Raw genomic sequence first — 13,383 nt, forward strand, 5'->3', positions numbered from 1 at the left:
TAAGTGGAAAACCTAACAAGCTTAATAAGTGGAAACCCATATAAAATATAGTATCAGGGAAAAATCACTCAATTTCAAGAAAAGAAAGAATTTTGCCATAGTCCAGGTGACCATATAGTCACAGACAACAGTGTCAGTAGAATAGGTTTGAAGATATGGCGTGACCAAAAAGCTCACAGATCCAGAACTCTGTTCAAGGGTGGATAATAAGGAACAGTTAATCACTAACCAATCTCCTGTGAAGCATGACCAAACCCCAGGTACACAAAACTTCCCCTGCTGTTGGAGAATAATTGAACTAACAAATAATAGAATTATAGAATCATAGAATCATTAAGGTTGGAAAAGACTTCCAAGCTCATCTCGTCCAACCATCCCCCTACTACCAATGTCACCCACTAAAACATGTCCCTAAGCTCCACATCCAGTCTTTCCTTAAACACCCCCAGGGACAGTGACTCCACCACTTCCGTGGGCAACCCGTTCCAATGCCTGACTACTCTTTCTGAGAAGAAATGTCTCCTCATTCCCAACCTAAACCTCCCCTGGCACAACTTGAAGCCATTCCCTCTAGTCCTATCATTAGTTATCGGCAAGAAGAAGCCAACCCCCAGCTTCCCATACCTTCCTTTCCAGTAGATGTAGAGAGCAAGAAGGTCTCCCCTGAGCCTCCTCTTCTCCAGACTAAACAACTCCAGTTCCCTCAGCTGCTTCTTATAGGACTTATAGGACTTCAGGTCCTTCACCAGCTCCATGGCCCTTCTCTGGACATGCTTCAGGGCCTCGATGTCCTTCTTGTAGTGAGGGGCCCAAAACTGAACACAGTACTCGAGGTGCAGCCTCACCAGAGCAGAATACAGATGGACAATCACCTCCCTGGTCCTGCTGGCTACACTATTCCTGACACAACCCAGGATGCTGTTGGCCTTCCTGGCCACCTGGGCAAACTGCTGGCTTTCAGAGTATGCAGATAAAGACATAGAGGTTAAAAAAGTGGCCAAAAAAAGTTGCCAATAAAGCAAATATACTTTTCATATGAAAAACATTTAATTAAAAAACAAAATAAAACAAAACAAAACAAAAATATTTACTGATAAGTTAAGTACCTTCAACTAAAAGTAGACTACTTTATTTTTGTTACTGTTGTTATTGGGCTATTTCCAAAATGTTTGCCAAATTCTGGTTAGGCAAAAATCACCTGGTTTGGAAGGGCACAAGCACAGTACAGATCTTTGGGATTTGCAACATGGATTAATAGCATGATGGCTATTGATCCGTCAAGTCCAGTTGCCTGATGTTGAGAGTGGATAACTCCTGAGGCTTTAGAAAAAAGTGAAAAAAATAAGAGCAGAACAAGCCACAAGGCTAGTTGTATAGTCCTCTACCTATTTGCTTTTTAAGATTCCTGAATGAAAGAAACCTGTTCAGCATTATGAAACTTCCAGGGTAATTTAAAATTCATGGTGTCAGAATAAATATTCTGAAATATTCTGGAGTAAATACAAGTACAATGTTACAGAACAACAACAATAAAATTTACAAAAATAAAATTATGAATCATCTAATGCCCTGATGGCTAACATTATGAACCTTTTACTACAGAGATGGAAAAAAAAAAAAAAAAGTAGAATTTTGGTCTTGCTATTTGCTCAGGTGTGCTCATGAAATAACACATATGCATATGTAAAACAGTGTTGTCCATTCAGAATTTACTGATACATCATGTCTTATTGTGAATATTTGATGGCTCTTATCACTTTTCAAAACAGATACATCTCCAAGAATACATGTACCTTTAATACATCAAATATTTGAACATCTTCAATAGCTACTTTTAAATAATATGGCTAGAAAACAGAATACCTTCATAGAATCATAGAATGGTTTGGGTAGGAAGGGACCTTTAAGATCATCTAATGACAACCCCTGCATCATGCAGGGACACTAGATCATGTTGCTCAAAGCCCCAAACAACCTGGCCTTGAACGCCTCCTGGGATGGGGCAACCACAACTTTTCTGGGCAACCTGTGCCAGGGCCTCACCACTCTCTGAGTGAAGAATTCAGCATACAAAAGCATAAGCTTCTCTCTCAAAATCTGACTATGTAAATTTGAGATGTTTAATTTTCTTTTTCAGGTTCTGAAGCATATTGAAAAGAGTACATATGTGTAGCATTAAATATGTCTATAAACAGTAGTAAGATTATTAATGCAAAACAAATGGCAAGATCAGAAGACACAGCATTTGTTTGTGTTTTTTCCAAACATTCATCCCAAATTCCTCCATGTAATCTTTTAATCACATTCTAAATACACAATATACATTTTTTTTTCCCCCATAATCTAATCACATGGAAATATGCCTTTAATATTTTGGAACAGTGAAACTGAAGAATGTACTCTAAACACACAGTGGTTAAAGCAACACATGTAAAAAAAAAAAAAAAAAAAAGTAAATAAAGCACTGTGAAATCAAAACATTGAAACAAGGAAACAAAGGACATGCTCAAATTCGTGTTCTTTTTTTTTTTTTTCCTTTTTTTTTTTTTTTTTCTTTCCATACAGAAGTGGAACATTATGATATTGTTGGTAAATAACTGTGTTATGATTCTTTCTTATTATCATAGATCATAGTACTACTTTTATTTGAAATTATTTTCGTGTTCAAAGTTTCTTATTTCTGTACTATCGCATTGTTGGCTAGTCATCAGGGTAGTGATTTAAACTCAGACTGAAGGCTAAAACCACTCACAAAGTCATAGGCATACAACTTCTAACAATGTAAATGGTTCTGTAGAATGTGACATATGTAATATAACTGGGCAAGAAAAACAACATTATATTTTAAAAAAATATTGTGCCAATCACATAAGTATCTTTTTATGAAACACTTAATCTTTATTTAGACAAAGTTCACCTTGCCTTTAATGGGAGATTTGCAGTGAAAGAATAATGCAGGAAACTACTACTGTGTAAACTTGGATTTTTTTTTTCCCTAAACTACACTGATTTTACCGCTCTACTTCTTTATAGTAATGTTTTCTGTTTTGCTACGAAAGAGGCACACACTAAAGAAAGTAGCAGAAGACTGCTAGCAAGATTTCATTACTTAGTATACAAGATATTTTATTAAATGAAAAATGAAAATTTGCACCAACTAAAATGAAGATTTCTGTGGGTATCTGTGTTGGGTCTGTCTGAGCTGGAGTCACCTTTTCCCTGCAGCAGCCCACACAGTGCTGTACTCTGCACTCGTAGCTGGAACAGCACTGATATCACTCCAGTGTTGTGTCTATTGCTGCATAGTGCTGGCACAGCATCAGGACTCCTTCCAAGCCCCCAAGAGCCAGCAGACTGGGGGTGGGCAAGTGATGGGGAGGGGACATTGCTGGGGCAGCTGACCTAAACCAACCAAAGGGATATTCCATAACACCTGATGTCACACTCAGCAATAAAAGGGGGGGCTCTCGTGGGGGAGGGGGCTGTTCCTCCTGAACAACCACTACGCGTTTGGGGCCCTGCTTCCCAGGACGTGGCCGAACACCGCTCGCTGATGGGAAGTAGAGAATAATTTTCTCTCTCTCTGTGCTTCCGCGCGGACTGATTGCTTCTTTTGTCTCTGTTTTTTTTTCCTCCCATTCCCTTTCCCTTTAATTAAACCTTTCTTATCTCAAACCTCGAGTTCTCTGTGTTGTATTTTCTCCCCCTTCCTCTTTGAGGAGAGGGGGAGTGAGAGAGCGGTTGTGGTGGAGCTCGGCGGCCCACCTGAGTAAAACCACCACAGTATCACAGTTGAAAATGGCATTTCTCCCTGCAGTAACAGAAATGGGAACAATGGGAACAATCTTTAGTTACCTGTCTGATCAGTTACCCACTTGCCTGTTGCTCAGCAACTACTGTAGCACAGAACTATGGTTCTCAGACATACAGACATTCTCATTTTAATCTTGAAAGGGCAGATTGAAATTACTATGTGAGTAATAGGTTTCTGGTGAGATATTGTATTGCTTCAGTTTACATAGCTGCAGAAAGGAAGCCATATGACAGCAGAATCAAGTACTTTGAATCTGCAAAAGGTTCATTTTCCCTGCTCTCATCCCAACCTGTTTACTGATTGTGTACTTAAATATTGCTAGGCACTTGAGCCATAGTAATATAAGCAAACATGTCACTTACGTTCTTGAATCGTCCCACAGCACACAGTATGGATTCAATGTGCCCTGAAAAGCAAACCAATAAACCCATTAGTTACTGGTATACAAGAAAACATGCTTGACCTAAACATTTATTTGAATCTCCTGCAAGATTACTCTTCTGTTCTGATGAATTGATGTCACTGGAGTTGTGAAAGGTTAATTCTTCTGGAGTTTTAAAAAGCACTTGAACCTCAGAATATCTGCTGTATTGTCTCTTAGGTAAGGTAAGGCAAACATAAAGTTGTCCATTTGGTATATCCCAGTTGAACTGAAATATGAGATGAGAGTTAACCTGTTAAAAGACAACTTGAATGATCATTGCTGTGTTTACAAGCAGAATTTTAGGTCTCTGGGGGATATGGATGTTGAAACAGTAATGACTTCAAAAGTACTAAACAAATATTGGGCAATATGTCTAGAGTCTGGGTCTTCACATTCAATACCCAAGTTCATTTGTCACTTGGGGCCTAAATCAGCAGAGCATTGTGTTCAAACCTTTTTTTTTTTTTTCTTTTCTTTCCTTGAACTTTATGGGATACCAGTTCAAATCCCTTTGAAGTCAGTGGTAGGTTTTTGAATTGATGTAGATCAGGATGGGACTCTAGGTTTAGACATCATTAAGCTGTGGGTAATGTTTTAGGAAACTGAATTGTCCTTATTATTACTAATTTTTATTTTGCTGCCTATGAAGACGTGAGACAAAATAAAAATTCAAGTTTTGTCCTAAATCCTATAAATCTTCCTTTATCAAAACCCAGACTGATTTAGAAGTTCTTAACTACCTAAAACCCACAAAATTATATTCCTGTTCATCATAAACATTAGATATTCCCAGAAGTCAGAACTATATAAATAAATATATATAAAAAATACAGAAAAATATATGTTTAATAAAATCACAAGTGCTTTGAAGAAACAGATGGGTTATGATATTTTCTTATGTTAATACGAATGTAGTTCTCTCATGAACAGTGTTGGTACAGTAAAAGTACAATTTTACAGATAAATCATACCTCACTATTTTATTCTGAAAAGTATATTATTTATAATAAAATAACATGACAAGTTTTAACTGTGAAGTTAAAATTTATTAAATATTTTAATTCAACTCTTCATCAAAGATGAAAAAGGTCCTTCTGAAAATGTCTCTATCAGAGGCATTTTAGGGAAATTTTCATCCTCTACTTCAGTATTTTGTTGACTACATTGAATTTTGTGAGTATAGTATAGATATATAAAACCAGCACATACTTATGGCACTGTACATTAACATATTACTGTAGAAACAATAATAAAATTTGTTCCATTCCCTGAAGTATTTATAATATAAAGAAGAGGAGGGGGGAGGAGAACACAGGACAAAGCACCAAATAGTAGATATGTGAAGATTCAGACACCAGGTCCTGATCATTAGCTAAAAGCTTTCAGATACTTTGACAGAAAATGATACAGAAGAATAAGAATTAAGAAAAAATGAAATGATCATGCAGAATTAATATTTATTTTATTTTATTTTATTTTATTTTATTTTATTTTATTTTATTTTATTTTATTTTATTTTATTTTATTTAGATCATGAATTTGTATTCTGAGTGAAGAAAATCTATTTGCAATTTGATATAGCTATAAGTATATTTTTACAAGTGCTATTATAACTAAACTGTAGTAATAATAAACTGCTTATTTGAGAATGGAGGCCTGAGGCCCAGTAGCAGGTATCATATAGTTCATTCTAGGCATATATATGTAGGTATGTATAAATAATACAAAAATACTTTCAGAAAAAAAAAATGAGAGCAAAAGGGAAGTCCATTATGAAAACATCTCAAAAACAGAGGGAAATGTCATTACATAATAAAATGCAAACTTTGCTGCTGTCAATTCACACACTTCACTCTGCTTAAAATGTATTCAAATATATATATATATATATATATAAAACATACATTATATATATATATAATATTTTATTATATATTATATATATATATATATATATTATATATATATAATGTATGTTTTGCTATTAAAGTTATTAAACAGAACCGTGGAAAACAGGATAAATATTGCACCTCTTCTTTAAGAGGTTCTTCTAAAAGGACTTGCTCTGCCAGCTACGGAAGATTGCAAGGGCAAAACAGCCTCTCAGAACTTCTTCCTTTCTTGATAACCTGATCAAATATCCTTCAAGCACTGCAAGGACCACAAGGAGCCTGTCTTCCTATTTTCTTCTTCTGCTGCTCTCTTTTACATGCTTCTTCTGGGTCTGGCCTCCTGACAATGTCTCACACCTCTGTTTTTGAGCTACCTCCACCAGCCACCCTTTTCTGCTAAGGCAGTGATCTTTCATCACAGCTCTTGCCAGTTAATTACTTAGCTGAAGCTAAAGAACCATCTACTGTGTCCATTAAGTTTTATGACTGCTGCAGTATTGATTTATACACTTCAGAACAAGACTTGGATATATCAAAAATAGACATATGTATGTGAGTGTGTATGCATATGTATCTCTGCTTGGCATATAAATCTGAACTTTTGAGATGTGATTGGCAACTTTGACAGCTACGCAGCACAATGCCAACAGTGTTTTGTAGCCAGGGTTTTCAGTTTTATTGAAAACTTGATGTTCTATGCTACTGCTGGCTTGTTACTTTAGAGTCCCTGGAGTAAAATTCAGTGCTAGCAGAAGGTGAGAGTTCATATTCTATCTGGAGCAAATAGAGCTTTTGTTTGAATTGTGCAGTTTTTTAAACGATGACTTCAGGATCTCTTTGATCAAACTACTGGAGAAATGTGATCACATTCATATTTAGCGAATATCATCACATTCATATGTAGAGAACAATAATGTTTGCTAAATAATGCATTGCAACTCACTTTCTCACTATGCTCAACTATTTTAATTCATCTGCTAAACATAATATATTCTAAATAGCACATGGAATTATGATTTACACTTCCTTCCCCAAAATAATACTCTCTTTCTATTAATGTACTGGCTAATTTTGTTATAAAACAAAGCTATGATGGTAAATTTTGAATAAATTAATATTCAAATGCAAATTTAAATTAAAGATATTAACTCTTTCTTATTAAGTAACCGTGTTCATTTTATTTCATAATCTCTTATCAAAGTAATTCAGTGGAAAGGGAGGTGGATTAGCAAATGTGTGGGTATACTCCTATATAGGCATGCTCTAGAGGTTGCTTAAAAATTAGTCATTAAATTCATTTGAAAACAAACTATTTTAAAGTGAAAAGCATTTCAAGAACAAAGGTTTGAAAAGAACAAAAATAATAAGAAGAAGAGACATTCCAAAAAAGCAGATGAAAGAAAATATTAATATTTTATGTTCTGTTTCATAATTAGTCTATTTAATTGACATCACGATTATTCGGTCATTAATATACAATGTTCAAACTCTAAGAATACAGTAATAATAGTTTTATTTTAATTTCTGTATCTGACATTCAAAGTTTGTTCCATTGTGATATTTTAATTAGATAAACTCTTGTTTTCAGCTAACAAAAGGTGACAAACACCCAAACCTACAGAAAAATGTTTCTATGTATATACAATCTCATTATTTAAAAATCAAAGTCCCATCGTGGAGGTTATACCTTGAATAGAAAAGTCACTAAACATTTAAAGTAACTAAAAATGTAAAACTGGTTTTCCTTCTCAGACTTTCAAGACCAGAGTATGGTCTTGAAATGTCAGTGTATCTGCCTATCCAACTTGGATCCAAGTGGATCCAACTTGGATCCAAGTGGATCAAGGTTGCACATAAATGCACCACATATATCTAAGGAATAAGAATTTGTTCCAAATACTTGCTGCTTCTCTGGATTAAATTCTAGGACAAGAACAGAAACAAAAGGTCAAAAGAATTGGCTCTGATATACATTTTCAAGGTTTGTTTTTTTTTTTTTTTTTTTTTTTCAAGACATGAGCTAATACAATACTCATTAGTTTTCTCTTACCAAAAGGTTGACAAAGCAAGGTGTCTCTAAACTGACCTTTTGTAACAAAGAAGTTTCATCTCATTTCTGTGATTTCGAAACTTGGCAAAAGCTTCAAAATAGAATATAGAGCTTCAAAAGCTCTATAGATTATTCAAAGGGATTAAAAACAAAACAAAAAAACAAAACAATCTATTACTCTTTAAGAATTTTCCAGAATTTCAGCTTATGGGGAGAGTGGTTCAGGTTTTCTTTACTCTAGCCTTGCTTGTGTACTGCTTGTTTCAATAGCTTGTGTTGGACTTAGCAGTATGTTCATGCTGACATGCAGCTTACTAGCATTGCTTTTTGTTTGTTTGTTTGCTTATCTGTTTAGTTTGAATTTATTTCTTATCTAGCATAAGTGACCAAAGTAACTACAATCTTAATTTTCTCCTACCTGCTACTTTTCACTTTTGTGAGTAGTTGTCCCAATTTCAAACTACAGAAGTAATTCTCCAATATTCCTTATCTAAATCCCATATATTAGTTCCACAATAATTGCAAAGATAGTAGAAATTAAAATCTAGAATTGAGAAATACCCTAAACTCTTCTCAGTAATAATCTTTTAAGATCAAATATTTTATTTAAAAGGTGTCTTTATATAGGATTAATTTGTGATCTACTTTGGAGTATACCTATTTCAGTTTTACTGAAATTTTCTTCTGATAGGTACAAAAGTAATATTAGAGACTGAGATTTTGTTTTAATATAGATGATGTAACTTAGGTTCAGAAAAGAAAAAAAAAAACTCTCTAAAATATCTTAAAATTAAACAGAAGCAGAGAACCGTAAAAAAGAAAGAGGCAAAAAAAAAAAGGCAAAATTTCCACAGTTTGTTATCAATTAAATTCTAATTTTACTGAGAGGTACTATAGGTAGGAGTCAGATCAGCTTATGTTCACCTCTATTCCTTTTTTTATTTACTGCTTGTATACTATACTACAATAAATTTTACTGAGATGCTCTTTGTATCCTTTTTTTTTTTTTTTTTTTTTTTTTTTTTGGGAGGGGGGGAACTGAATGGTGGGTCATACTTAGCATTGACAGCAAAACAGTCTGTCTCCTACTCTGGAGTAAAATGTAATTTTAGAGTAAAATGTAATCTAGAGTTCAAAGAGATTTTGTCATACCTTTGCCCAGAGACACTAGTCCAAATTTGCTACTGACTGAAACTATGTAAGGCCTTGGGCAACTGTTCATAACAAAAGCTTTACAGTCCTTTTCAAAACAGTATTATGTAATAAAGTTCTAGTAACTGTCTTGTAATTGTGAGTTTATGAGTTTATTTAAAGTAAACTCTATGTCATAGTGATATAAACAGTTTATTTGCTATGCCTTCATATAAAATACTCCCGTCTTTATTATATAACATACATGACAATTTTTTAATGCAAAATATATATTTTATTCTCTGTCTGGCTGCAGGGGGGTTTCCGACAGCAAATACAGAAATTACTATTATTATTTATATATAGTTAGAATGCCTTTTCAGTTTTAAAACATTTTTAATATAAAACTAAAGGACAAAAAGTACTGAATTAAAAATAATTGCACAAAAATTTATAAGAGACAACCTAAGTTGGAACAGGAGCATATTTTTTTTCAGTCTGCTACAACAGAGTAGGTACCATCTGGCTTTTAAGTATAAAATAATGAAAGAAAATAAGAAAATTCCTGAAGCACTATGTAGCTCTACTGACTATGCAGGGAACAAAAGGTTAAACATTCAGCGCAATACTACATTTTCAGCTTAACCATCAAAGCAATGAATTTTGTTACAAATGAGTTTTCTTACAAATTACTGTTTAAATGAAGACCTCAAAACTCAAACAAAAATTTTCTTTTGCATATACACATGCATGAAACAAGTGTATTTTCTCTTCCAAATACATTAGACTATTCCTGGACTTGAATTTATTAGTTTTACTAGGTTTTATGATGTGATATTTAAAACAATCCTGCTTCTTTCTCTCGCATGACCTGATACATACTCCTGGAAGAGTATCTATTTGTACTTACATTAGACAGATGTGCTAGTTCTATCTCTAGGAAAGAATCCGTAGTTTTAGGCTCAGGTCGTATAGTAACAACGATGATTTTTGAATTAACAACTGTAAAATTCCTGTGGGGAAAAAAAAAAAAAAAAAAAAAAAAAAAGAACATATAAACATGGAAGATTTAGCTTAATATTGCTAAATGAAGCTGCTGGTATAACATTTAAGAGTCTCAGTTAATTTCCATTACTTTAGTTGTCAAACATTCATAGAGAAAACATATTTGTTCATAAATGGTAAAAACTGTCGCACATTAGGCACCATAACTGACACTATAAAGTCTGACAAGCAATGATGGTGGCAGAAATGCCGGTCCTTAAAATATGATTTACTAATTAGAAGGGCACATTGATGGCACTGTCAATGTTTGAGTGCATATCATTCACTTTTCTCAAAGTACTAGTTACATTTTATAGGCAAGAGTCATTTTTCTTTCAGAGTGCTGTGTTGGCCTCTTTTTCTGAATTTTCTGAATTTTAACTAAAGTTAGATGTGTGCAATGGGAGAGCCTACAGTTCTGTTGATTCTGTTCTCATGAAATAAAATACCTGTTTCCAATGTTTGAAAAATCATTGCATTTGGTATATGAGTGGGCAACTTCATCATTTAAATATTTTTAAACTATAATCTGTAGTTTTGCCCTAACTGAAATGCCACCAAAAGCAATTTTTTTTTTTTTCTCAGATAAGTCAGATTAGTTTAGTTTCATGTTATAATATTTTACATATAATAACTGTATAATACTCTATATAATACAACTGTATCAAATTACAATAATTATATAATAATCACCATATAATAATAATGCAACTATTATATAATAATATAATAATTATATAATATTATATGTATAATAATAATAGTATAATACAGTTTGCTCAAAATAATATTTTTCTTTTAAGTTCTCTTATTCATCATCAGTATCTCTTTAGGTTAAACATGAATTAGTATAATTCATAGCTACCTATCTAGGACAGAATTAATATTGTCAAGGTTATGTTAGTACAGGCATATCGACATGACATAATTTTCACGTCTTTGATCCTTGCTTCTTCAGACTGACTTTTTCTGGTGTTCCTTATGATATTTCCTTTGTATATAGTGCTGTTTTCAACACAGGCAAACTTTCTCCGATCACACAGAAAGAAGAAGAAAACCTCATAGAAAGACATATCCATAGGAAGATGGTAACAAAGAATAAACTAGGTAATTTTGATGTAATTATAATGCATTATCAATGTTCTTATATCCATCAATATTCTTATATCCTTTCTTCTTATTCTTCTTCCTCTTCTTCCTCTTCCTTCTCCTCCTCCTCTTCTTCTTCTTCTCCTTCTTCTTCAAGATAACAAAGTTTGATTAAGTAAAGACTTAGGAAGAATTTCCAGAGCCACTCCACCAGTGTTTGTTTGTTTGTTTGTTTGTTTGTTTTTCCCAGATATGAATTAATAACAATATTAATAAAATAGAGTTATTTTAGATAGCTGTTTTTTCTGTCAGGGTATATATTCTGAGTGTTTTTTGTTTGTTTGTTTGTTTGTTTTGGTTTGGTTTTGTTTGCTTGTTTTAGATATATATCAGGGTATACATATTGATTATATCTGAAATTAAATTCAGATTTCCGTTTCTTTTAAGAATGACTCTACACTGCTTAAGAAAAAATGAACTTACAAAGGCATGTTCCTGTCTCAAGACAACATGAAGGAAACTTTAGTTCAATTTTTTACTATTGTATATATTACAGAAAAATTACAGATGCTATAGCAGCAGTGCTACAAAGTAATATACTACTACTACTACTACTACTACTACTACTACAATGCTACAAAGTAAATATACTGTTTGAGGTTCTCCACCCTCAGTCTAACAAACCGCATTGGCTGACCTAGGGAAGATTAAGGGCTTTTTTGGCTCTACAGCATCCAACAGAGAGTGCTAGGAATGATGTTTCATATGGAGAAAGAGAACATTTCAGTTAATTATAGCAGGAAAAACAAGGTGGTTGTATAACTGGCAGGCAAAAAAAGCTTAGTACAGCAAAATTATTGATAATTTAATTGATCTTATTTGTTGAAGGAAAAGTTAAAAACTATCCTACTATATGGCAATATGCTGTGAATTCCTTCAGAGTGCCCAGGAGAATAATTATAATATTTTAAAATGAGTATTGTACTGAGAATCAATTTTCTTTGAATCTGACAATATTATGTGCATGTTCAAGGATGCAAGATATATGGAAATAATAGTCTACAGTGCTCAAAATATTAAATATTTAAATATTAAGAAAATATCTATATGACATTACAAGAAGAGAGCAATACAGAAAAGTAAGTATATTAGGGAATAGAATCATATATAGTTAGTTACTTGTGCATCGAAAGAAAGTAACTATTCTATTTTTCTAAGGAGGGATTTTTTTTAATATGAAAGTATTTTTTTTTTTCCCTTCCTTAGCATTTTGTGTTAAATAATCCTGACAAATTCTTTGAATAATTTACACATACCAGTTGAATTAATTCCTTTTTTTCAGAAAGTTTTTGATTAATGTAATTGCTGAGTTCTCATCTCACACTGTGTTGAAATGAGAACTTCAAGACTTATTGTTAACAGACTCTATGCTAATAAAAACAAGAAAAATTAAGTCCATGTGCTAAAACAGTTAATTTTTGAGGTTATGAAATATATCATATAGTCTGTTTTAGATAATGAAATCCTCATTTTATTCACAGAACACCTGTGATGTACCAGATGGGGACTCTGTGACTAGGTGCTTTGAAAGCTTTCCCTTAAAGATACATAATAATATTCTGAGAGGTTTTGTTGTTGTTGTTTGTTTTGTTTTGTTTTGTTTTGTTTTAAGCAAAAATGTTCCTTCTGGTAATGAAGAAGCTTTCTAGCTTTGTAGTGCTGTTATTAATGAATGTATGGGAATGTGTTACCTCTGTTCTTTTGAAAACCACAATAAACAGGTTTCATATAATTAAAAATTTATTTTAGTTCCACCCTAACTCCAGCAAAAACTGAGAATAAAGTCCCATGGGAAATGCTAAAGCTTTCTGGATTTTCAACTGTGGCCAGTAGAAATCACCTCTTTTATCACATTTTCAAGGTGTAAATGGCCCTTGAA

The 13,383-nt window shown here is 33.1% G+C and overlaps 1 protein-coding gene across 1 annotated transcript in view; it reads right to left on the reverse strand.

The window, feature by feature from the left end:
• The window catches only part of ADGRB3 (adhesion G protein-coupled receptor B3), a gene marked incomplete at its 3' end in the record, with an annotated part of 461,362 nt that overhangs the window by 172,231 nt on the left and 275,748 nt on the right, over positions 1–13,383 (reverse strand). The window contains exons 14-15 of the mRNA XM_082757992.1: positions 10,222–10,324; positions 4,177–4,220 (exon numbers count right to left, since the gene is read on the reverse strand). Of these exons, the coding sequence (XP_082614118.1) occupies positions 4,177–4,220; positions 10,222–10,324 (147 nt within the window). The remainder of the gene's footprint in view (positions 1–4,176; positions 4,221–10,221; positions 10,325–13,383) is intronic.

Source organism: Aythya marila (genome assembly GCF_965140915.1).
Source record: "Aythya marila genome assembly, chromosome: 3".
Taxonomy (NCBI): Eukaryota; Metazoa; Chordata; class Aves; order Anseriformes; family Anatidae; genus Aythya; species Aythya marila.